This window comes from Balaenoptera acutorostrata, chromosome 13 (assembly GCF_949987535.1).
Source record: "Balaenoptera acutorostrata chromosome 13, mBalAcu1.1, whole genome shotgun sequence".
Classification (NCBI taxonomy): domain Eukaryota; kingdom Metazoa; phylum Chordata; class Mammalia; order Artiodactyla; family Balaenopteridae; genus Balaenoptera; species Balaenoptera acutorostrata.
Genome location: NC_080076.1, coordinates 66,627,984 through 66,651,366, shown reverse-complemented (window position 1 = coordinate 66,651,366; position 23,383 = coordinate 66,627,984). Strand labels below are relative to the sequence as shown.

Genomic DNA, 23,383 nt, shown 5'->3' with positions numbered 1-23,383 from the left:
CCACACATTTGGCTCCCAGGCCACAAAGTCAGAGAAGACAGTCTGACAGAGTAGCTGGGCTCCAGCCCCATGGTCCCGAGAGCGAGGTGCCAGGACTCAGACAAGGAGAGGTACATCTCCTGCAAATCAGAATGTATCTGGTCCCCAAGTGTGGACAGCAAGAGTTCACACAGATGGAGCTGGTGTCGAAGGGACACTAGGGCACATAAAACCTCTCATTTATACCAAAAATCACATGGAAAACAAGATGACACAGGACCACATGTCATCTCTCTGGATGATGGGCTAAGGGATAATTCTTTTCTGTCTACTTTTCTACACATCACAGGTTTTCTCTGTTTTTTATTACATTTATGATCAGGAAAAGAAAGGCAGGAAATTTTTTTTTTTTTCTTTAACATGTAGCAATCTCCCTTTTCGGATCCAGTGCAGGTTTAGAAGCTTCCCTGAGCAATAACGTCTCTGGCTCTGCCTGACACCCTGCCCCTGTCTCCCCAACCCCCCGAGGCCACCCACCTGCAGACGTTGTCAATGGCAATGTCCCGCAGCTGCTCGTACATGGACGGCTGGCTCTTCTTCCCCGACGCCACGTTCAGGGTCGACTCGGAATGCTCGTTGGTTACGCTGATTTTTATATCATTGCCGGCAACTGGAAGTAAAAATTCAAATATGTATCTGGTTATGCCTGTCACTTTCCATACCCGTGTTTGAAATTCAAAACCAAAATCAAATGTAATCATCTTTAGCTATAAAAGCAATCACTTTACAAAGACTTCACCAAGCATCTCAGAATCAAAAGTGTCAGAGAACAGAAAGGATGAAACAAATGTTTAAATCAAGGAAGCACACTTAGGTTACAAAGCAATGAATACATAAAACAGCAACGTCTTAAGAAATGATTCAGAAGTCCTGGCCCCTAGGAGCTCAGCCCCAGCAGAAAGGCAAGGGCATGGCCTGAGGGCATCCAGCTCACGCGTAGGAAGGCGGAAAGGGTGGGCAAGCATGAGAGCAGGGCCCTCAGAGTCTCTCCACCTGAAGGGAGAGGACAAAACGCCCACCTTGGTGGGACTGGGGGCAGCATGGTGATACCACTTCAGCCCCTGAGCGCGCAGCAGGGTACTTAATTAACATCGGTCACCAGACGTGCTCTGGGCCTGTGGCAGGGGAGGGGACGGAGCTCCAGGCCCGGCGTCGGGACATGAGACGCACACTGCAGGATGCCCCAGAGAGAGCAGGTGCCAAAAAGAGCAGGCCTGGAGTGGGGCCTGGGGCAGTAGCAGCGGGAGGGAGGCTTGGCACCCCAGGGGGTTGTGCAGGGGAAGCCTTGCGGGGAAAAGGTGGAGGAGCAGCCCAGGGATGGTGGCCTCTCGGCCAGTTACCTGTGTGGTACTGACTGTGGCACTTGTACAGCTTCACCAGCACGGGGGACGGGACCACCAGAAAGTCCCGCAGGGATGGCGTCACCGAGTGCACCACCACCGGGAACCTCTCGCACAGGCGGCCCAGGCCCTGCAACGCACAGCGGGCCATCAGGGGCCGCGGGGGAGGTGCCCACCCCCTCAGACACCAAGTCAATCAGACTTCCAAGGGCCACCCGGCCATGGGGCACAAAGACAGAAAGGGGGTGGTCGGGACTCTCTCCACGCAAAGGCGAGATTCACTGTTAAAGTGTGTCCATCTCTTTTGGAAGAACCTTAGGGGAGAAAGGGCACCAAGCATTACTTTTACACAACGGCAGACGTGAAGTCAGTGGGGTTGGGACAAGGTCAGAGTCTCGGCACAGCAGGCTGGTGTCCGAGGCCTTGGGAACGCCCGGCAGATGCAGGGCAGCCTCCACAACGCAGGACTTGGCTGTGCCTGGACCCCACTCGCAGAAAGCCTGCTGGCCGTCAGCAGCGGCCTCCCAGCACTGAACTTGTCCACAGCAGACTCTAGTTCAAGTTCCTAGAGGCAGCAGCTCAGACCTTGCTGCTGGTGCCCGCCACAGCCTGGCCATGGCAAGAAGGCCCTGCTGACGGGCGTCAGCACTGCGCCCCCAACTACCCCCACCGGGGCCTGTGAGACTGACCTGCAGACAGCAGATGAGCAAGGGCAGGTGAGCAATGATGACCTTGCTGGATGTCTTGGACTGCAGCTTCTCAGACAGCTTGATGCACAGATTCTCTGCACCTAAGTTCAGAACAGAGGAGGGTACGGACCTTTAGCAAAGGCCAGTGGTCACAAAGACTCCTTCACCAGTCATAATAGAACGTGACTAAACCCCGGGCTCACTAACTCTGAGAAGCGGCTCCACCACAAAGTGTCGGAGGTGGGCGTCCCTGCTCCTTTCCTGCTGCTGTGATGACACCATCCTGCGGGGTGGCCTATCCCTCCACTGCCAGCCCCCACCCTGTCCCGTGTCCTGAGCGTGGCTCCCCCCGAACCCCCACCTTCCTGGACCAGCACCATCTCCCGTCCTGAGCCCCCTCCTCTCCTCGTAAGCAGAGGACGCGCCAGGCGGTGGCACGGGGAACCCACCCTGCTCGTCCTTCACAGCCCACACCATGAGGTCCACGCAGGCGGCACTGGCCTGGCAGCGCAGCTTCAGGGGGCTCAGCTCACTGTGGGTCCGGTCCACGTCGTGCAGGATCTTCTGGAGCTCCCCCTGGCTGGTGTTGAACTGCTCCAGCACGAAGTCATGGACCTCCTTCACAAAGGAGGTGGGCAGGTCTGCAGGAGGGAGAGCGGGCACAGATTCAGGCTGTGAGCAGCCTTGGTCTTTCCCTTGCGACAGACACCCAGGGAGAGGGTGCTGCTGCTGGCTACCATGCTTCCAGGAAGGCCGCCTGGGGCGAGCCAGGATGGGCACGCATGCCAGACCTGCACACATGCTACCTGACACTCGGAATGGTCACCTCCCAGCGAAATGCGAGCCATGCTTTGTTTTAAGCTGTCAATACACTCAAACCTGAACACGAGACACAACCTGGGGAGTGCCATCACCAGAACTGGTCCGATTAACGAGAAGTACTCCTGTGATACTTTCTAAAAAGGGCGTCAGTTATCAGATATGGGAAAGCTGGATGCAGCCCGAGGAGGACCCCCTGCACAGGAAGGCACCCAGTCTGCAGCCTCTCCCAGCTCTCGTCCTCGGGCCTGGACAGTGCAGGAGACCCGAGAGACGGCACAGGCACAGGGCAGACTGGCCGAGAAAACCAGCAGCAGCCTGGCTAGGGGAGGCTGCAGGCTCCGGGGTCAGGCCGAGCAGCCAGCACCTGCCGCTTTTCGGGAACCTAGCCCTCATGGTGGCCCCAACCAGGCTCAGGTCTCAGGAGCACTTGGAATCAGATCAGGAAAACAGCTAAGGAGATTATGGGACACCCACAGGACACCATGTGGTCATCAAAGCTCTTGTTTATGAAGCACATTCAGCAACTTAGGAAAACTGTGTTTAAAACACACAAGAGAGCCTGGAAGGAACTGCTAACTCCGTGTGTGAGCTCCGCTACTTACAAATTATTCTGAGTTGTAAGATCACGACTGCCTCGTTTTCTCATTTTTTTAATGTTTTGAAACATGTAACACAGACACATTAAACTGTATGCCTGACCAGGGGATCAGGACGACCCCACACGTCCGTGTCAGACATCAGCCCAGGAGACACACCCACCAAAGAGGCTGCGCTGCTGGCAGCACTGGGGGCAGGACGACAGGTGCATGTCCCTCATCGCCTGCTTCTCCTGGGAACGTGTCCACGTTCCTTGCGGACGCTGTGAAGCAGCCCTGGCACAAGGGCAGGACCCCACGCTCACCTTTCATGTAGTACAGAGTGTCCCGCAGCATCTTGAATGTGGCCACGTAGAGGGGGTCGCTGAACGTGCTGTAGTAGAGGTCGGCGCTGGGGTTGGCCTGCGGGTAGAGGCATGGGACGCGTGACTGGCACCGCCGGTCACTGCGGTGACTCCCTCCTCCCTCCTACGCTCACACTGCCCAGAGACGCCTGCGGGAAGCAGCCCTGGGCCCCTGGAGGACGGACCACCTTCTCTCACTGAGGGCTCACCCTCTCCGGGCATCTTTGAACAAGAAGAGTGGGGGTGCAGGAGCCATGGGGCCACAAGACCACATTGCACCCTGTCCCCCTCAGTGATAGACACGACAGCTGGGGCACCTTCGGATTCAGCCTACGTTTTGTAACTAAAATTCACTTTAAATTTTCTTTAGCAATCTCATCTAAAATGTGACGCTAGTTTTCTTCTGGGGAAAAAAATTCATCCAAAGTCTAGTGAGTTGAATAAGATGCTGTTAATTTCTCTGCATATTCAGTCTAGTGCAATGGAAAGGCACGATTTACAAAAATTCTGACACAGGTAAGCGCGGGTAAGGCGGATGCGGAGGCAAATCCACAGCTGGAAGGGGCCTGCGGGGCGAGGCTGGTGGAGGCCGTGTCCCATGGGCACCAGTGTCATCAGAGGGCGCTGCGTGAATGGCCCTACAGGCACAGTCCTCATAACTCCCTGCGGGGCAGACGTGACACTGGCTGAGGTTAAGGTGACCAGAGGTCCCACCCCAGAGCCAGGAGGGAGGAACCCGGGCGGTGCAGCCCGGCCCCAGGGCCCCAGAGCTGTGTGATGAAGGCCCTGCCAGCCTCTGTCTCCCCAGCTGAGAGCAGGTGTGCCGTGGGTTCAAGGAGAGGGAGTCACATCTGGCACGTAATAAGCACGGTCACTGCCAGTGAAGGTGGATGAGGAAGAGGATTATCCTGCAGTGACTCGGGTTCGAGCTTTTTTTTAGCCACAAAACTATTTCTTCAAATGGACATTTACACTAAAGTCCAAATTATGAAACAAAATATGAGAAACTGCTCTGTCCCATGGGGAGAAGGGCCCCAGAGCCCCATGCTCCTGGCATTCCTCTCCCCTCAGGATCCAAGCCACCTCTTCACCACGATGGCACTCGGGCCCAACACGTCTGGCTGCTGTGCCTGCCAGCCCAGCTCTGGCCCTGGCCTCCTGGTCTGCCCAGGGTCACACGACCCCACACCGACAAAGGACACCAGGACACCTCTGAGAGCAAGCACAGTGAGAGCTCAGGCCCACGGGCAGGAGGGCTGCGGACCAGCTGGCAAGTGACCTGCCACACACCTAATGCCCACAGACAGCGGGATGGAGCACATGCGGGGCAGGAGCTGCGGCCTGCAGCACAGGGAGGTCCCTGGTGGTTCCCTTCCCGCTTCATAACTGAGCCCGGTGGTGCCAGGCGCTGCATGTCTTATAATCGGATGAGAGAAAGAACACCAGGCTTAACAAGGAATCTGAGCCCAGCACATGGCCACAGCAGTCATCAGCCTGGAAATCGGTGATATCTCTGGACCCTGACAAAAGGGGGCTGACCCAAATGTTCCCAGGGACTTTGAGGTCTCCCAGCAGCGACATTTAATGATTTTATAAATAAAGCTGTGGGCCTTGGTTCCGAACATGCTAAGGACAGAAGATGCCTGAGTACACACCCCTCACACTCACAAGCCAGGGCTTGCAGTGCCTGGACTGATGAGGGGTGTGTACCGAGCCTTGGCAGTGGCTCCGCAGGCACCGTGGGGCAAGGACCACAATGGAGCAGAGTCGGGGCCCAGGCCGCAATCCAGCTCCCATGCTGACCATGGGACGCGGGCACCAGTTAGTCCTCCCCGAACCTCTGCTTTCACCTGTGAAGTAGAGACCCTGACCGCTGCTCAGGGGCCAGGACGGGGCACCGGTAGGGGACACATCTAAAGGAGCCAGGCACAGGGCGAGCCCTTGGGCGGCAGGTGTGCTGTCGTCACTGGAACGTACGCTGAAGTCTCAGGGCGAGCCTCTCACTCACTCCAGTGGCCCCACCCCACCCACTGCAAACCCTCCCCACTCCCCCCGCACAGGTGTGCCCGGCAGGTGATCTCGGCGTGATGCCCTCAGAGGGACGTACCTCTGTCACGCTGGCTACGACTGCGTCCAGGGACTTGAGAACAGGCTCCTCAACGATCTTCTTCACCTGCAAGGGAAACGAGACCTCGTGAGCACCTGGCACACACGGGGGGAGACAGGAGTGCCAGCTCATTCCACTGCAGAACAAATCGTGCTGACGGATGAAACCACATCACAAGCTCACGGTGAAAAACGGATGGAAATAAGAGGTCAACAGTGAGCACATCACTGGAGCCCCAAGGCTCCAATACACACACAAAATGTCCCTAATCCTGCCATCGCCTAGAACTTCTTTCTTACCATAGATGGGAATGAAATAAAAACAGAAAAGGAACCAACTCCCTCAAATCTGGGGACATGAGGTTTCCATTTCCATGAAGCGAAAGCACTGAGACTCCAGGCAAGACTGACTTTTCCCCCCCGAGGCCCCTCCCGGACGTGGTAGACCCCCGTCACAGCCAGTCCCCAGGCGCCAGCGACGCCCCCTTCCCGGGCCAGGGCGCTGGCTCTTCCGGGTGCTACAGCGCACACTGCGAATTCCTCACAGGAGCACTGGCCACCCCCACCCCGGCCCCACTCTGTACCAGTGCTCGGGACAAGAAGAACTGTTCTGCCGACCGAGAACCACCTGAGAAAACTGCCACCACATTACAGTGCTTTAAGGTTATTTTTAAAACATATGGATAATGATAAATGACATGTCAGGAGAAGAAATTTAAAAATGGTTTAGAAGAAAACCTAACCTTGAAAGTTAAAATATACTGAAAAACAAATTCCCCTGAACGACCCAAGACATCCAGCCTTCAACTGGAATCTCTTGACATGACCGTAAAGAGCTGCTGTCCTGTCGGGACACTGACAGCGTGGCCAGCTCGGGGTGGGGGGGGTCTCAGGACAGCCGGCTACTGAGCAGCTTACCCTGGCTCCACCCTGCCCGCTGACACTGGGCCATCTTCTTGCTTCTCCACCCAAAGCCACCATCTCTGGGCCATTTCTGTTCACACTCCTCACAGGCAAGAGCCACGCCCCCGGCCCCCACCTCACCCCGACCTTCTTCTTCTCTCTCATTCGTTCCAAAGCAGAAAGCCCTGTCTTTGGAGTCTGTCCTGGCCCACCCGAACCCACCATGCAGCACCCCGGTACAAGCACGGCAATTTCAAGGGTGGGTCACAGGCCCAGCCACTCCAGGACTGAGACAACGGCATCTCTGACACGACTGCAAAGGTCACACAAAGGTCCCCAGACAGGAAACATTAGCTCTGTATTAATCCAAACAGAGCAGCCCCTGAGCTGGGTCAAGTGCAAGAGCAAGTGGGCTTGGGGTAGGACCACCGCCTGAGCCTGGGCCCTGCCCTTAGCCCTTAAGGTACTTAACACCAACTTCCTCACCTCTAACAAGGGGACGCGTGGCCGCGCCCCATGTGGCGGCTGCAGGGACAAATGAGAACGTGCCGCACAGCAACTCCAAGGATGTGACCCTCCTTCCCTCTTTAATCTGAAAACTGTGACTACCAAGCTGTGCTGTGAAATATAGGCTGACACAACTAGCGATTCCACTGGTTGATACACCCGTGGTCCATCTATCCATCAAGGCTATGCTTACCAGGTTTATGAGTTCCCGGAGCATCTCCAGGGGAATACTGAACTCCTTGTAAGTGATGCCATTGAAAAGAGGAGAAACGGAGAAGCTGGAGCTGATGGTGGAGAAGTAGTAGTCGGGCTCCGGGGCACTCCCATCAGGTAAGTAAGAGGCTGACGGGGCAAAACCAGAAAGTCAGTCGCAGGAGCATGCAACCCAGATACTCCCTCAAGAACCAACAACGGTATCGATTTTGCTTTTGTTTATACTCAAATTCCATGTTTTAATTAAGAAGTAAAGCCTGATATGATTCAGCAATCCCACTCCTGGCCATACATCCAGAGAAAATTCTAATACAAAAAGATACATGCACCCCAACGTTCATAGCAGCACTATTCACAATAGGCAATACATGGAAACAACCTAAATGTCCATTGACAGATGAATGGATAAAGAAGATGTGGTATGTATACATACAATGGAATACTACTCAGACATAAAAAAGAATGAAATAATGCCATTTGCAGCAACATGGATGGACCTAGAGATCATCATACTAAGTGAAGTAAGTCAGACAGAGAAAGACAAATATCATTATGATACCACTTATATGTGGAATCTAAAAAAAAATGACACAAATGAACTTATTCACAAACCAGAAACAGACTCACAGACATAGAAAACAAGCTTACGGTTACTAAAGGGGAAAGGGGGTGGGGGAGGGATAAATCAGGAATTTGGGAGTAGCAGATACAAATTACTCTATATAAAATAGGTAAACAACAAGGTCTTACTGAATAACACAGGGAACTATAGTCAATATCCTGTAATAAACCATAATGGAAAAGAATCTGAAGAAGAATATAATATATATGTATAACTGAATCACTGTGTTATATATCAGAAACTAATGCAACATTATAAATCAACTATATTTCAATTAAAAAAAGAAGTAAAAGCTGGATTGCAAATCCTTGGGGAGGGTTGCCTCTCACTGGGGTGTTTCAGGTCAAAGCTTAGGTAGAATCATGTCCTAATATTTTCCACCCAGACATGTGAGAACAACAACAAAAAAAGAATTACACCTTTTTACAGGTTAAGAGCCATGACAGCGGGAGGCAGCTTACAACAGGGGGGGGGGGGCGACAATACTGAGAGGAGCTGAGACGCTGGAGGCCAACACGGTGAAGCCACAGAGGTGGCTGGACAGGGGGTGGGGTGAGGCCAGATTAAAGGGAGCAGGTGGGAAGAAGGTGGGAAGAGGGTGTGTGTGTGTGCATGAAATGTGTGTGAAAACTACATAAAACATGTGTATATACAATGTGCATGAACACACATGCTCCATGTATTTTCCATTATATATGCACCCGTGTGACTGGCTTATCTCACTCAGCATCACATCCAGGTTCATCCACGTTGTCACAAATGGCAGGATCTCCTTTCCTAAGGCTGAATAATATTCCTGGAGGGCATTATGCTGAGTGAAGTAAGCCAGCCACAGAAAGAAAAAAACTGCACAATCTCACTTATACGTAGAATCTAAAAAACTCAAAGACATGGGAGCAGAGAGTGTGGTGACCAGGGGTGGGAGGTGGGGAAATGCGGAGATGACGGTTATGCGGGCTGAGTCCAGAGAGCTAATTACACCATGTTGGATGCTAGAAATGCGCTGAGAGAGGAGGTGCTCTAACCACACACGCACACACACAATGGTGACTATGTGAGGAGATGTACAGTTAACGGCTTGACTGCAGTAACCACCTCACCACATTTATGTATATCAAACCATCATGTCGTTCACCGTAAGGACATACCAGTTTATTGTAAAAATAATGACAGTCATAAAAGAAGGCAAGAAGTCTGTGTCCCGGACACACACCACGACATGAGGATGACGTCCTGCATGGCTGACCCAGTGCGTGGTGGACACAAAAGGAGGCAAAAGGCGGAGCTGCAGGGACCACAGGTGTAAGATTTGGGATTTATGCAGGGGTGTCACTGACAATGGAACGGACAGCGCCATGAGGCGTGGAGGTCTTGTTTCCCCACTTCCTCCCCACAATCTGCATCTTACTTCCCTCGAGGAGAAGGTGAAGGCTATTGTAACAAGTGTCTGACACTGCACAGAGCTGTCACACGAATCAAATTCAGTAAATTACCTGAAAGTCCTTTGTGAACAGCAAAGCTCTAAAGAAAGTATTACTCATTAAACATAAGGTACTACACGCAGTCTCATTACTATGTTCTTTAACATTATCCATGTGCTTAATGACCTTAAACAACAAGAAACAAGAGAAGGACCCACCATTAATATTTCCACCTGAAAAGCAGTGCTTTCACAGGTTAATGTACTAAGATTCAGATGGCAGGCATTTGGGGTCCTGTATAGTATTGTCTGCACTTTTCTCTATGTTTGAAATATTTTTAGATTCAAGTTTAAGAAGTTTAATCAAAAATAGAAAATAAATGCTTTCTAAAAGCTTGACACTCAAGATGCACAACAGCAGTGTCCGTGTTAGCATCCTCACAGCACAGGAAGGCCCTGTGGACCTCCCCCCTGGGGGCTCGGTCAGCAGAAAGGCGAAGCCCACCTTCGAAGTAGTGAAAGGTGGATCCTCCAGGGGAGCTGGGAGGGGGCACCCCTCGTTCAGGGCTGACCTGAAACACACAACCACACGCACAGGTAAGAAAGGCCAGTCAGACCTCAGTCAGATCCGTCTCAGACAAGGCTCCCTCTGCTGGCCAGAGCCCTGGTTCAGCCCCACCTCCTCGCTGAAGCCCACCCTGGCTACAGGTTCTCTACTGTAATTCTAAATTCTTGTGTCTAGCCATATATTCTACACCCGATGACTGAGCCAGATTATTCTGTGTTTCGTGTCCCTGTCTTTCTCCATGAGTCAATTACATATTCTCTATAGGCACCAACTGTCTTGCGCTCAGAAAAGAGCTGGTGCCCAAACACTTCACCTCCCAGGAGATGACTCACTTATAAATCTTAAAAAGGACAAGGGAACCTTTGTATTAAAGAGAACTCTAATGAGAACCTTTCACGTTCCCCAAGTTCCCTCAAACTACACACGAGTGGGCACCTAACAAGCCCCCGTTCCCTGTCCGCCTGGGTGCATGGCCCCACCTGCGAGATGCTGGACACGCTGCTGGCCTTCCTCTTCAGGGTGCCCTCCTGACACACCGCCAGCAGGTTGCTGGGGAGGATGGAGCGGAAGTCGTTGAAGGACCGCCTCCGCACACCTTCCAGCTCCTCGGGGACGTGGAGGGAATGAGGAGGGACTCTGGGGAAGAGCCTGGACAGGAGGGACTCTTCCGTGTTGCTGTAACGCCCAAATGCGCGGGAGATTCCTATGAGGCACGGGACCGCGTACTTGCAGAGGTATTCTGGAAGGCAGAGGGAAGCCGTGGCGGCACCGCCCGGGGACCTGGGGCCACCCATCTCAGGGCCCCCCACCAGCAAGACCAAGGGCCAGAACTAGCCATGGCAACAGGGGCAAGCCCAGGCGCTGACCGGCAGTATTTTCCATCCATCCTCAACCACGGCTGCAGACACAGCCCGTGGGCGGGAGGTCTTAACCACGCACAGCACCTCCAAATCAGTCCCTCAGCCACGTCACCTGAGCAGGCTCCCTCACAGGACTTAATCAGGGCATTTAGTCCTTCTGGGAGCAGATTGGTAGCCTCACACCAGAGGAAAAATGACCTTCAGACGTGTTACAGGTGAGGAAACCGAGCCCCAGAGGGGGAAGTGGCCCAGCATTCAGGCAGCAGAGCTGTGCTCACGACCCCACGCGGCCTCTCAGCTAACATGCAGCAAAGGTCACGTCCACCAGATACACTGGTTGCAAAGAACAGAAAATCTGAAGACTGGGAAAAGCAAGGGGAAGGAAAATCACAAACAATAAAAAGAAAAACATACCTTTCTCCTGAATCTCCAAGGCCTGGCACATTCCCAAAAGGACATGCAAAACCTGCAAAAGCGCCTCTAAAATCTGGAATAGCCAAGGAAACATAACACACAAACTTATAAACAAAATCAGATAAATATCATAAAATTAATTCAGAACTAGAGGAAGCTTTAGACATTCTCTTGTCCAACCTCATACCTGATCCATAACCCCCTGCACGGAAGCTCTGCCGAGGGGTCAGGCAACAGACCTTCTGCGGACAGAACCCTCCCTCTCTGGCTGGTCCACAGGCCTAACTCTGGAAACAGGTGACAGGCCCCCAAATCTCTCTTCACAGCTCAACACCCCTGGTTCTTTCCATCCGTTCCTTATGATTCAAGTCCTTGCTGACGGCCTGCCTGACTTCACTGTAGCTCAGTGTGTAAGAAGCCATCTCCAACTGCAGTGTTCAGACAAAACACACTACTATTCCAGGGATGCTGGGGATCTCCGAGTAATCACCAGACTCAGCACGGACCCCAGACGTCTGTGGACGTGACACTGGCTTTCCAGCAGCCCTTCACACTGCTGGCTCCATGAACTCACAGAGAAATGAAATCCTTAAGTGTCTCTCACACATGCTGCCTCAAGCTGTGCCCCTCCACCCGCAGGGCTGTTATTTTTTTGCCTGTCACTGAGCCCCACAAAAGCTCAGGGCATAAGCTTTAGTTCACCGCGAGGGTCCTTGATTCCCAGCTTGGCATCCAAATCGTCTACAGATGAGACTGACTTGCTTTCAGGATTTTCATCCCCGGTCCTGGCTGGTCCTAGCTGTTCAGCTTCCACCGCAGGGGGCAGGCAACCAGAGACTCCTGCTGGGTGCCCCTGGGGTGGTCCTTCAGGTGGCTCTGCAAACCCTGCCCTCGGCTACACTGCTGACCAAGGATGTCAGGAGAGGCGTGGTCCAGGCCCTGATGAAGAGCACCCAGACCGAGTCCCTCTCACTTCCCCCGCTTCCAGTCTTGGGGAATCCAGGCAGAAAAATGAAGTTGGTCTGAGGTGACTTGTTCATGACCAAACTGCTCACGTTTTGCTAGTGTCAAATGATGAGGAACAGTGAGGACCTGGAAAGCAATGTTTTGTCCATTTCACATATTAAAGTTATGCCACCATCCTCTGTGGTGACCTATTTCAATAGGTGTTACTGGTAGAAAAGCCCTGTTAGCTTTTTTTTTTTTTAATTTTTTATTTTTATTTATTTATTTATTTATAGCTGTGTTGGGTCTTCGTTTCTGTGCGAGGGCTTTCTCTAGCTGCGGCAAGTGGGGGCCACTCTTCATCGCGGTGCACGGGCCTCTCACTATCGTGGTCTCTCTTGTTGCGGAGCACAGGCTCCAGACGCGCAGGCTCAGCAATTGTGGCTCACAGGCCTAGTCGCTCCGCAGCATGTAGGAACTTCCCAGACCAGGGCTCGAACCCGTGTCCCCTGCATTGGCAGGCAGATTCTCAACCACTGCGCCACCAGGGAAGCCCCCTGTTAGCTTTTTAAATAATATGTGATTCTAACATATCTAGTTACCTCTTTAGCCAACCCACAAGTAAATAAAGAACCTAAGCTAAGAAAGAAGGGTGGAGACCAACATAATGGCAGAAATAGGGACACAGAATTTACAGTGTGATAGTAAGTAAAGAGATTTTAAAAATTAAAAAAGATACAGGGGGGCTTCCCTGGTGGCGCAGTGGTTAAGAATCCGCCTGCCAAAGCAGGGGACACGGGTCCGAGCCCTGGTCCAGAAAGATCCCACATGCTGTGGAGCAACTAGGCCCGTATGCCACAACTACTAAGCCCGCGCTCTAGAGTCCACGAGCCACAACTACTGAGCCCGCGTGCTGCAACTACTGAAGCCCGTGCGCCTAGAGCCCGTGCTCCGAAACAAGAGAAGCCACCACAATGAAAAGCCCACGCACCACAATGAAGAGTAGCCCCTGCTCGCTGCAACTAGAGAAAGCCCCCTTGCAGCAACGAAGACCCAATGCAGCCAAAGATAAATAAATAAATAAAAGGAGAGAAATATGAAATACATTTAAGTAACATTTCCAACAAAATAAACTAAAACTAAAAACACTGGAGCACTTGAAGGAACGGCTCCAGCTTTCCAGAAAATCTTCTCCTATGAACATCAGTCCCCAGCATGGAGGCAGGAGGACACGTGGCCTTTTGCTGCCCACCTCACAGGGCAATTGGGAAAGCTGAACGAGATAAGACTCGGGAGGTCAGCAGGGGACTAAGCACTGCAAGCAGGATTTAACATTTCTCATGTGTGTTACTAACAGTATGAAATAAATCAACATAAACAATCCAATCACTTCTTTTTTTTTTTTTGTCCTGTCATCACTTTGGGACTCTCGGATCTTACAGAAACACACACCGAGTCAACGCACACTTACCTCATCCCTGAGGGAAGGGTCCCTATAAGCCACGTCAGACAGCAAAGTGACCAAGCAGAAGCTGAAGCTCTCGGCCACCGGGAGGGTGCCTGGAAGCAGAAAGACAGGAATCGGATCATCACACTGACCAGCCACCCCATCTGGCTGTTCCCTCTCACACGGCTGCCAAGGACCTGCTTACAGTGGAGGCCGCCCTCTTCAGGATGAGCCTCCAAAGAACAGATACGGGCCCAACGTGTTTGCTGAGAAACACCCCTGCCTTCCTTGTAATAAAATGTTTTGGTTCAAGAAATTGAAATGTTTGCTGAGCCAATTTATAGTCTGAGATTACAGAGCCTCTCAACATGACAGATTCCATGTTTTATTCCCGACCTAAATAAAATTGGGAAATCAATCTTGGTAAGACTATGGGAGATGTTTCATGGAGGCTAACTGTCAAATACCAATTACTATCACTTTAAACTGAATTAATGTTTTTTTTTTCCTTTTTTCTTCTGACAGGTGGAGAAAATCCTCAGAAGAGCACCCAGAGATGTGCTCTACTCCTCGTAGGTTTTTAAGCCCTTCCCCGACTGAGCCTGCCAGTACGGAGATTCTCAGGAGCAGAGCCTCAAGGTCAAGAAGGGAGCACTACAAAAGACCACAAGTGAAGCACCTCTTCTGTCAAGTGCACTTTGGGAAGGTTAGACCTGCTGCCAAGGAGGTCCGATCACTATTAAACATTTAACCAATTTTGAACGTTGAGCACTGACTCAAAGACACACACACACACAGAGCAGATGACCGCTGCGTGTCTACTTCCGCACATGTGATTCTGAGACGCAGCTCTAGGTCCTTCACAAGCTTGAGTGTGGCCGGAACCACCGGGAGGGCTTGCTGAAATGCAGTCTGCCTGACTCCCGGGCCCAGAGTTCCTAACTCAGTAGCTCCAATGTGGGGTCTGAGAATCTACCTTCTGACAAGTTCCCAGGGGTGCTGATGCTGCTGGTCCAGGGATGGCCCTTTAAGAACTACTGCTATGGGGTTTATCAAAGCATAAGTGATATTGCCTTAACAGAAACTAGGAGACTGAAATATTACCCAATAATTGGAAATTTATATATCTCTAACAATTTTTTTTTATATAAACTTATCTATTTTTTATTTATTTATTTTTGGCTGCATTGGGTCTTCGTTGCTGCGTGCGGGCTTTCTCTACTTGCGGTGAGTGGGGGCTACTCTTCGTTGTGGTGCATGGGCTTCTCACTGTGATGGCTTCTCTTGTTGCGGAGCACTGGCTCTAGGCCTGCAGGCTTCAGTAGTTGTGGCTCGCGGGCTCTGGAGCGCAGGCTCAGTAGTTGTGGTGTATGGGCCCAGTTGCTCTGCAACATGTGGGATCTTCCCGGACCAGGTCTTGAACCTGCGTCCCCTGCATTAGCAGGCAGATATTTAACCACTGCGCCACCAGGGAAGTCCCTAACAATGTTTAAATAATGCTAAAAAATTCATTCGAATGAGTCCAAGTATATAGAAGTGATATTTGTTTTGAAATAAAATAGGATCAACATTTTCTAGTATTCTACTTCTCCCCAAATTAGATAACAATGGTGGACACAGATGTTTCACTTTTCAGCAATGGTCTATTTAATTTGTAGTCTTTCAAATTCCAGGACACCTGCATAATTTGGGGTCTGTCAGCTTTAGGTACAGTAAGTCACCAGAAATGTTGAAAACCCAAAGGGCAAGAGGAACACGGGCAGGCACAAGCGGATGTTCATAAGGACAGCCCAGTCTCCAGCAGACTGAGCCCACCTGACAAATTCAGGCCATGCCACCAACAGAAAGGACAAGGGCCTTCTTTGCAGGCACCAACCCCCCGCTAGATCTGAAGGTGGGGGCCTTGGACCTCAGAGAGAGAGATTACAAGGAAACTTCAGTCTCATGGGTCATGAACTCTGAAATGTTGGAGATCTTCCAAGCTGATTTTGGAGTCTTGGGAAATCCGTTTACAAGATCATGAGTGTTATAAGCGTTTAGCACAATGCCTGGCATGTAGGGGACCTATGTAAATACTTCGGGAGGGACGGGAGGAAGAAGGCAAGGAGGGAGGAAGTGAGGGGAGGGCAGTGGAGGGGAAGAGAGAAAAGATTATCTAACTTTCTCTTTGACCTTAAAGAGAGATCAGTATCAAACACAAGTTAAAAAGAAATACACATGAATTTATTCCATTTGCAAAGATGCAAAGTTCAGTGGAAATTTAGCAACATCGACAAAGTGATAAAACTACTGACAGTGGACATGGTGGTCGAGTCCCAAACTCCCATCTCAGCCCTCCTTTCTGGGCAGCCACCAGGCCATCTGGAGAACTGATCTCACTGCAGGGTGAGCCTCTCCATCTGAGGCAACAGACCAGCTCAGGGACAGCAGGGGACCCAGGGCAGCCAATGGGACATGAGCAAAGGTTCCTGAGGGTCCCTGTGGTCCTGCTCAGCCCCGCTCGTCCCACCCAGGGCTCTGGGCGACGTAAGAAAGCGCTAGTGCTGCAGGCACAGGAGTGGAACCAGCTAGAAGCATCCTAACTGCCGCGTTAGTGTGATTAAACATTCAATCCTCACAGACGGGGAACACACAGACGCTTCCTCGCATTCAGGGAAACTTTAAGCAAAACTACCTCTGCCTTTCCGAGCTGTGCTTTCTTCTACCCAATACACTTTGGGAAGACCTTTAAGAAGTCGAAGAAGGTAAGGAACCACGGAATCTTTGTGCTAAAAAAAAAAAAAAAAAAAAAAATTACATTTAATTAAGTACACGACTGGTAGCTTTTTAGCACAGACTGAGCCCAAAACAAAGCACATCCACATCCTGATCATCTCAGAGAAGGGCGTTTGCACAGCGTCGCACCCTTACTGCTGCACATGGCGGGCAGCGTCCCTCCAGCCAACAGGAAGGCCGACACCTGCCCTCTGCTGCTCAGTGTCCAGCCTGGCTCTGGCCTCCAGAAGAAGACACGTGTGCACACACTCAGAACTGCCTCCTGCCAGGTGTTTAAAGTCCCCAAACCCAAACCTCAGGACCACATCCTCCAGACTGGAGAGCAGCTTACAAACTTGGTGATGCTTCTTTCTGTTGTTCACGGCCCTTGTGCTCTTCCCTTCCTTTCTTAAATTTTCGGCTTCATGTTTCCTTTTGCTCCTCTCAAACTGAGCATTAGACTTTATAGCCAATGTTAGCCAATGGAAAAATTACTTTCATCTAGTTTCCAAACTAGCCAATCAGCATAGAGTTCATAACCTTCCACTACTAGCTCTCCTGGCTATCTCCCTACATGCGGCTGCCCCCGTGAAGGACAAGTGTGCTCCAGAGAAGGGGACACTATCTGATGTTCTGAAACGCTGAAAAAACATGTGGCTTTGAAAACATGGTTGCAAATTCTGCCACACTCCTTTCACCAAAAGGCAGAGTCAAATTCGCGTCCCCTGAAAACAGGGCTGCCTTGGTGACTTGCTTCTAGTGTACAGTCAGACCTCTGTATCCGAGGATCCCACGTCCATGGATACAAAGAGCCGACAGTACTACACCATTTTATATGGAAGACTGGAGCATCCTCGGACTGTGGTACCTGCAAGGGGTCCCGGAGCCAATCCCCCGAAGATGCCGAGGGATAGCTGCATGTAGAAAGTAGAATGAACGAGCCTGACTTCCCAGGCTAGCTCAGAGGTGGCAGAGCCACTTCCCCCGGCTCTTTCTCAGGACACGCACTCTTGCAACCCAGACACTATGCTGTGACAAAGTGACACAGCCCAGGCCACACGGGGAGGCCATGCACATAGAAGGGTCCTGGACAAGAGCCCCAGAGAAGGTCCAGCCAGCGGCCAGGATCACCCCACACATGTGGGGGAGGGGCCTTCAGGTGACTCCAGGGCCAGCCTTTGAGACACCCCAGATGACACCAAATGGAGCAGAGACTGGGATCTTCTGAGCACTGGCTAAATTGCATATTCATGAGCAAAATCCTCCGCCAAACAAAACCAACTAACTTTGGGGTAATTAAGCCACCAACTTTGGGGTAATTTTTATGCCACAGCAGGTAACCAAAATAAATAGAGAACCTTCTTTAGTGAAAACAAAACCATTTTTCCTGTGCAACAATTGCCCAGGGAACTGGTGTACTAACACACACAAGACCCCAAAGGGGCCGCACACCAAGACCCTGCAGAGAGGGAGCGGCCCGGGCTCTTCCCCACACACCCTGCAATGGTGTCACCACCACTGCTACTCTGGCCACGGCTGCCGCCAGGGCAGCCCACTAACTGGGCACGAAGGAGGCCAGTGCCAGCGCCCACCTGGGATGGACGAAAGGAACACAAACTCCAGGTGGATCACGAGAAAGCTGGTCCCTAGGCGCAGGGGCCGGCAGACACCGGGCTCCTCTCCTGGTGTCCGTGAGGCCCCCGGCTTCCTGGGAAGATCAGGCCGACTGTGAGTCCCATGGGACAGCCGCTGCCACCCCTGCCAACCCCTGATCCGGAACCCAAACCACAACAAAAGTAACTTGTACTCATCTCTTCCCTGCCATCTGAAAAAACCCGATACACGTATTAGGGGCTCACAGGTAAATCCAGCAAGTGATGTGATTGCCAAAGATAGTTTCAAGTAATACTCATTCGAATAGCAGTAGTTTCTTACACAGGTTTTTTTTTGAAAATTTATTTTCCTCCCTTTATTTTTATATTTAAATTTAAATAGGACCTGGCAAATAGAAAATGATTGTCTTTATTTTCACATTTATAAATAAATAGGAAGAAGAAGAATTAAAATGCAGCTTATGCATCTAATCTTGGTTTTTCGTGTGGCCTTGATCAGATAACCTATTTAATTTTTGAAATACTTCTCTAAAATTAAAATGCTTATTTTTTTTCAAATGTATAAATACTGTCAAAAATATTAATTCTTATTGAAGTAAAATTTCCAGGACATGCAAGCTAACTTTTTTAGATGAATAAAAATTCAAATAGCTGACATCTTTATTTTTTTAACATAGGACGATTAAACTTGGAATTTTAAAAAATGATTTTCGGCAATGATAAAAATAAACAGATAAAAGATTCCGTATCCAGTGACTGAGCATTTGCTTCAATTAGCCTTGGTAAATACTAAAAAATGGCCATTTTCTGTTGTAGTGACAACACTGGTTTGTAAATCACCTTTAAAAGGCACATTAACATGTACTCTAAAACAATTTATATCTATCATAGTTTTGAAAAAGACTGTTATATCACAATTATCTCAAAGAACACTGTTCTTTTGGAAGGAAAAGAAGTGGTTACTCTGAGTCTGGCTCCCGAGCGTTTTGCCTGAGGTTTAAAATCAAGTCTACTCTGGAGGGTACGTGGTTACTTCACAAAGCACTCTAACTTTCTGGCGAAAACAAAAACCGCACCTTCCTGAGGACATATCCATAGAGGTCTCATTCCCACCAGTTCTGCCCCCTCCCCATCACTCACCCTCAGCTGACCACTTCCCCCAGGTAGGTTCGCGAGCGCTCCTCTAGGCCTGATTTAGGAGAATAAAGTAGGCACAAACTTAAACCCTAACTGCACCCTCTTTTGCACGCAGAAACACTTTTAATTTAGCCAAGTCCTACCTGTAGATCAGATTCAATGAGAAAAATGCCCAATGCAATCACCGCGTCTCTCCGCCTTTCATCCAACTGGAAGATGCCATGGAAATCGACTGGGCACATACACAGCAGCTTCTGGACCTAGAAAGTGAGACCAAACAAACAAACAAACAGAAAAAGCCCAGAGCTTAAAAATATATAAACCCACACTCAGATAAACCAGTACCAAAAAGCCCAGCGAATACATACAACAAATAAGTCATTTTTTTCCAATCAAAAGGTCATAAAAAGGACACCTCCAGCCTCTGAAATGATGGTATACACACCCCTCCAAGGAACCTGGACCAAGAGCTGAAAGGCTGTGTCCACGGAGGCGGTAAAGCACGATGGCTAACGTCTGCCCTTAGGTGTCAGGGCAGTCCAGGGTCCCCACTTCCCAGTGGTGCCCATGAGCAGGTTATGAAAACCTACAGGTAAGCTACCTATAGTCACAAGGCCTCCCCTTAGGGCTCTTTACACATTAAATGTGTGTAAAGCACTCAGAACTGTGCGGGGCACACAGTACGTGCTCAGTAAACAATATATATTGTTACTGGACGTGGCATGGTGGCAGGCAGAGGGCAGCAGGCAGGCAGTCAGTAATTTCCTGAATAAATAGAAACACTAGGATTATCGTCAGAACAAACCAACAGTAAATGTCTGTCATAAAAGAACTAAAAATCAGGATTTATTATGAAAAGGAAATCAGGTGATGCCAATCTTGAAAATCTCTGCCAGAGCAAGCTCTGAAGAGAGCTTTAAGATACACCAGGAGGCCCTAACCTTGCTGTCCCATGGACCCAATGAGAAGTCTCTCACTGACATTCACGTGGTCTAGTGGGATGTTCTAATAGCAAAGGAAATGGAAGCCAGTGATTGCCATTTGCCCTGAAAATGCATCAGTCAATTACCACTGTAATTTTTTATAGAAAGTAATTTGCTGTTGTCCCCTTCAGATTTTAAAGGGGCAAATACAAGAGGACAAATTGAAACTGGCAAAGATTATGTAAAATACTTTCACCCCAGTGTTGTGTATACTAATTGAAACTCTGAAACAATCTAAACATTTAACATTTAGGAAAATAATCATGATCAACCACTTGATCAAATATTAGGTTAAACCCTAACTGCTGATATTCAACCATTTTTGACCTACAAAAACAATGCTTTTGTAAAGTTTAACCTAAAGTTACAGACATTAAAAATGGCATTTTTCTATGACTAAGCAGTGACACAGAACAACGTTCTAAATGTTCTATAAGCTCACGAAAGGAATGATCTGAATTACATACAGAAAAAATGCTGGAAGAAAATACATCAGGGCGGTCCAGTGGTTAGGACTCAGCGCCTTCACTGTGGTGGCCCAGGTTCAATCCCTGGTCAGGGAACTAAGATCACGCAAGCCATGAGGCGTGGCCCAAAATATACATATATGTATATGTGTATATATATGTGTGTGTGTATATATATATATATAATCAAAGTGTTAATAGTTTTGAGAGATAGGATGACCAGAGGTGAGACATTTCTTCTTCATGCTTTTTTATATTTGCCAAAATATGTTCAAAAGGAAAATATTTCTTGTGTAATCAGAAAAAACATACAGTAGGTTAAAATTAAAATATATAGGGGCTTCCCTGGTGGTGCAGTGGTTGAGAATCTGCCTACCAATGCAGGGGACACGGGTTCGAGCCCTGGTCTGGGAAGATCCCACATGCCGCGGAGCAACTAGGCCCGTGAGCCACAACTACTGAGCCTGCACGTCTGGAACCTGTGCTCCACAACAAGAGAGGCCGCGACAGTGAGAGGCCCGTGCACTGCGATGAAGAGTGGCCCCCACTCGCCGCAACTAGAGAAAGCCCACGCACAGAAACGAAGACCCAACACAGCCATAAATAAATAAATAAATAAATAAATAAATAAATAAATAAATAAAAGTGTAAAATTTATTTAAAATATATATATATATATATATATATATATATATATATACACACACACACACACACACACACATGAGGGGGAATCCATGCTTGTGTGATTAAATGCTTAGGCAAAAGAGCACACAGCAACGAGCAAGAGAGGAACGGAAGTCGAACTTCCCCCTTGTCACTGGGAGAACATGCTTTACGATCAGGGGAAATAAAACACGAAGGAGCTGCAGAACAAGCACGGTAGAGTGATCATTGCAGAGACTCACACTCACATAACAGACAGTCAAGTCTCTCAAGAAACACGCCTGCAAATAAGAAATCCACCACAAGGTGGATTATATCAGAAGGAGCCATTGAGATCCAGAGCTAACCCTTGAGCCGGCACTGACCCGAGGCCTGTGGAAGCCCTCCCATAGGCCCCACCCCGGGCAACATAGACCTGGGGGGGACCCCAAGGCTGGAGGACAAAGTGAGACTCAGAAACGTGGCAGGACTGGCCCAACCTCATTACTAAATATGGAAAAGCTGTAACTACAGAAAAGATGACCCTTCAACAGTCCCACACATCAACACAGACAAGCCTAAGACTTTATATGCTCGTGCTCACAGTCCTGTCCTCTGTCCCTGGAGGCTTTTGGGGGGGCAGGGTAAGGATCATGCTGTATTTTTCTGTGGAAGTGAAATGCACTTGGACTTTGGAGTTAGACCCAGAGTCACCAGGCGACACGTCGAGCCTCAGCTTCCCATCTATACAGCGTCCCCGTGGGGCCAGGTACGGAGGTACAGCCCTCACCTGGGCTCAGGACTCGCTCCACGGCAAGTGGTGGGCATAGTCCACGCCACTGTGCATCAGTAACGGCCTTCGAATGGCTCCTATGAGGGTCGATGGAAGCAGGACGCCTCTAACTCATTCACTCACTGTTCACTGGGCACTACTTGCGGGAGGCGCCACCCTGGGCGCTGTGGATGCAAAGTGAACCTCGGACCAGGCCCTGCCCGCGTTCCAGAGGGGGACAGACAACCCGGGTGAGGACCAGATATGAGGTCATGTAAGAGGCGTTAATTCTCCTGGTTGAAAGTAAGGGAAGAGCTGTCCCTCTCCTTCTCTTTCTTTGAGAACTCACACTAGAAAACTTGCCAAAGGAAGGATTTCCTCCTTTCTTGGAATGGTGCATAAATTCTTTTGAAGACTAGATTGGCACTTTGCGAGCTTTATGACTTAGGAATGTCCTTCTCGAGGACCTGGGGAGCCACCTCTTTGGAATGTACACATCGAGGGAGACAGCGCCCATCTCCCCATCTCTGGGGAGGACAGGAGCCTAACTTCCATGGGCTCCAGGCTCCAAGTTGCAAAACCACCTCCTGTCATAAAGGTGGGAGGATGAAGCCAATCAGCTAACACAGTCGATCACTCCAGTTACCAGGTAGTTAGCATGAACTATGTGTGACAAATGGTGCTGACAAGCCCACTTATTTGATTTTAGCCCAGCGAGACTTCTAAACAACTATAAAACAATAAATTTGCGCTGTTCTAAGCCACTAAGGTTGTGGGCATTTGTTACAACAGCAATAGGAAACTAATACAGTTGGTCACAGAGTTGTAAACAAATCTCAAAACCTGGACTGCCTATCTAGAAAGATATAAAAATTAATCAGGTTACAGGCAATATTTATTTCCTTCTTTACTCTTTTCTGTATTTTCTGTAAGGAATACTGTTAACTGCAGAATCAGAAAAAAAAATTTTTAAATAGTAGAAACAATTTTGCCACTAATGCAAATCTTATTTCTAAAAGGACAATAATACTTATAGTCTTAGAGCTCAGAAAATAAGCGAAGAGTGTATAATATTTCAATGGATAGAATCTGGGTAATCCAAGAACAAAGAAGTAACATAAAACCGAAAGAAAATCTAGGTCAACTAAACGAAGTAGATGTTTTCTGCATACAACAG

At 49.6% G+C, this 23,383-nt stretch overlaps 1 protein-coding gene across 2 annotated transcripts in view; it reads right to left on the bottom strand.

Moving 5' to 3' along the window:
- Positions 1–23,383, bottom strand: part of PI4KA (phosphatidylinositol 4-kinase alpha) — a 96,900-nt gene that overhangs the window by 53,703 nt on the left and 19,814 nt on the right. For both annotated transcript variants that reach the window (XM_057527156.1, XM_057527155.1), the window contains exons 2-14: positions 19,483–19,599; positions 16,510–16,603; positions 13,860–13,948; positions 11,444–11,516; positions 10,649–10,908; positions 10,107–10,173; positions 7,540–7,688; positions 5,938–6,003; positions 3,792–3,888; positions 2,518–2,709; positions 2,069–2,169; positions 1,380–1,509; positions 517–649 (exon numbers count right to left, since the gene is read on the bottom strand). In XM_057527156.1, the coding sequence (XP_057383139.1) occupies positions 517–649; positions 1,380–1,509; positions 2,069–2,169; positions 2,518–2,709; positions 3,792–3,888; positions 5,938–6,003; positions 7,540–7,688; positions 10,107–10,173; positions 10,649–10,908; positions 11,444–11,516; positions 13,860–13,948; positions 16,510–16,603; positions 19,483–19,599 (1,568 nt within the window). The remainder of the gene's footprint in view (positions 1–516; positions 650–1,379; positions 1,510–2,068; positions 2,170–2,517; positions 2,710–3,791; positions 3,889–5,937; positions 6,004–7,539; positions 7,689–10,106; positions 10,174–10,648; positions 10,909–11,443; positions 11,517–13,859; positions 13,949–16,509; positions 16,604–19,482; positions 19,600–23,383) is intronic.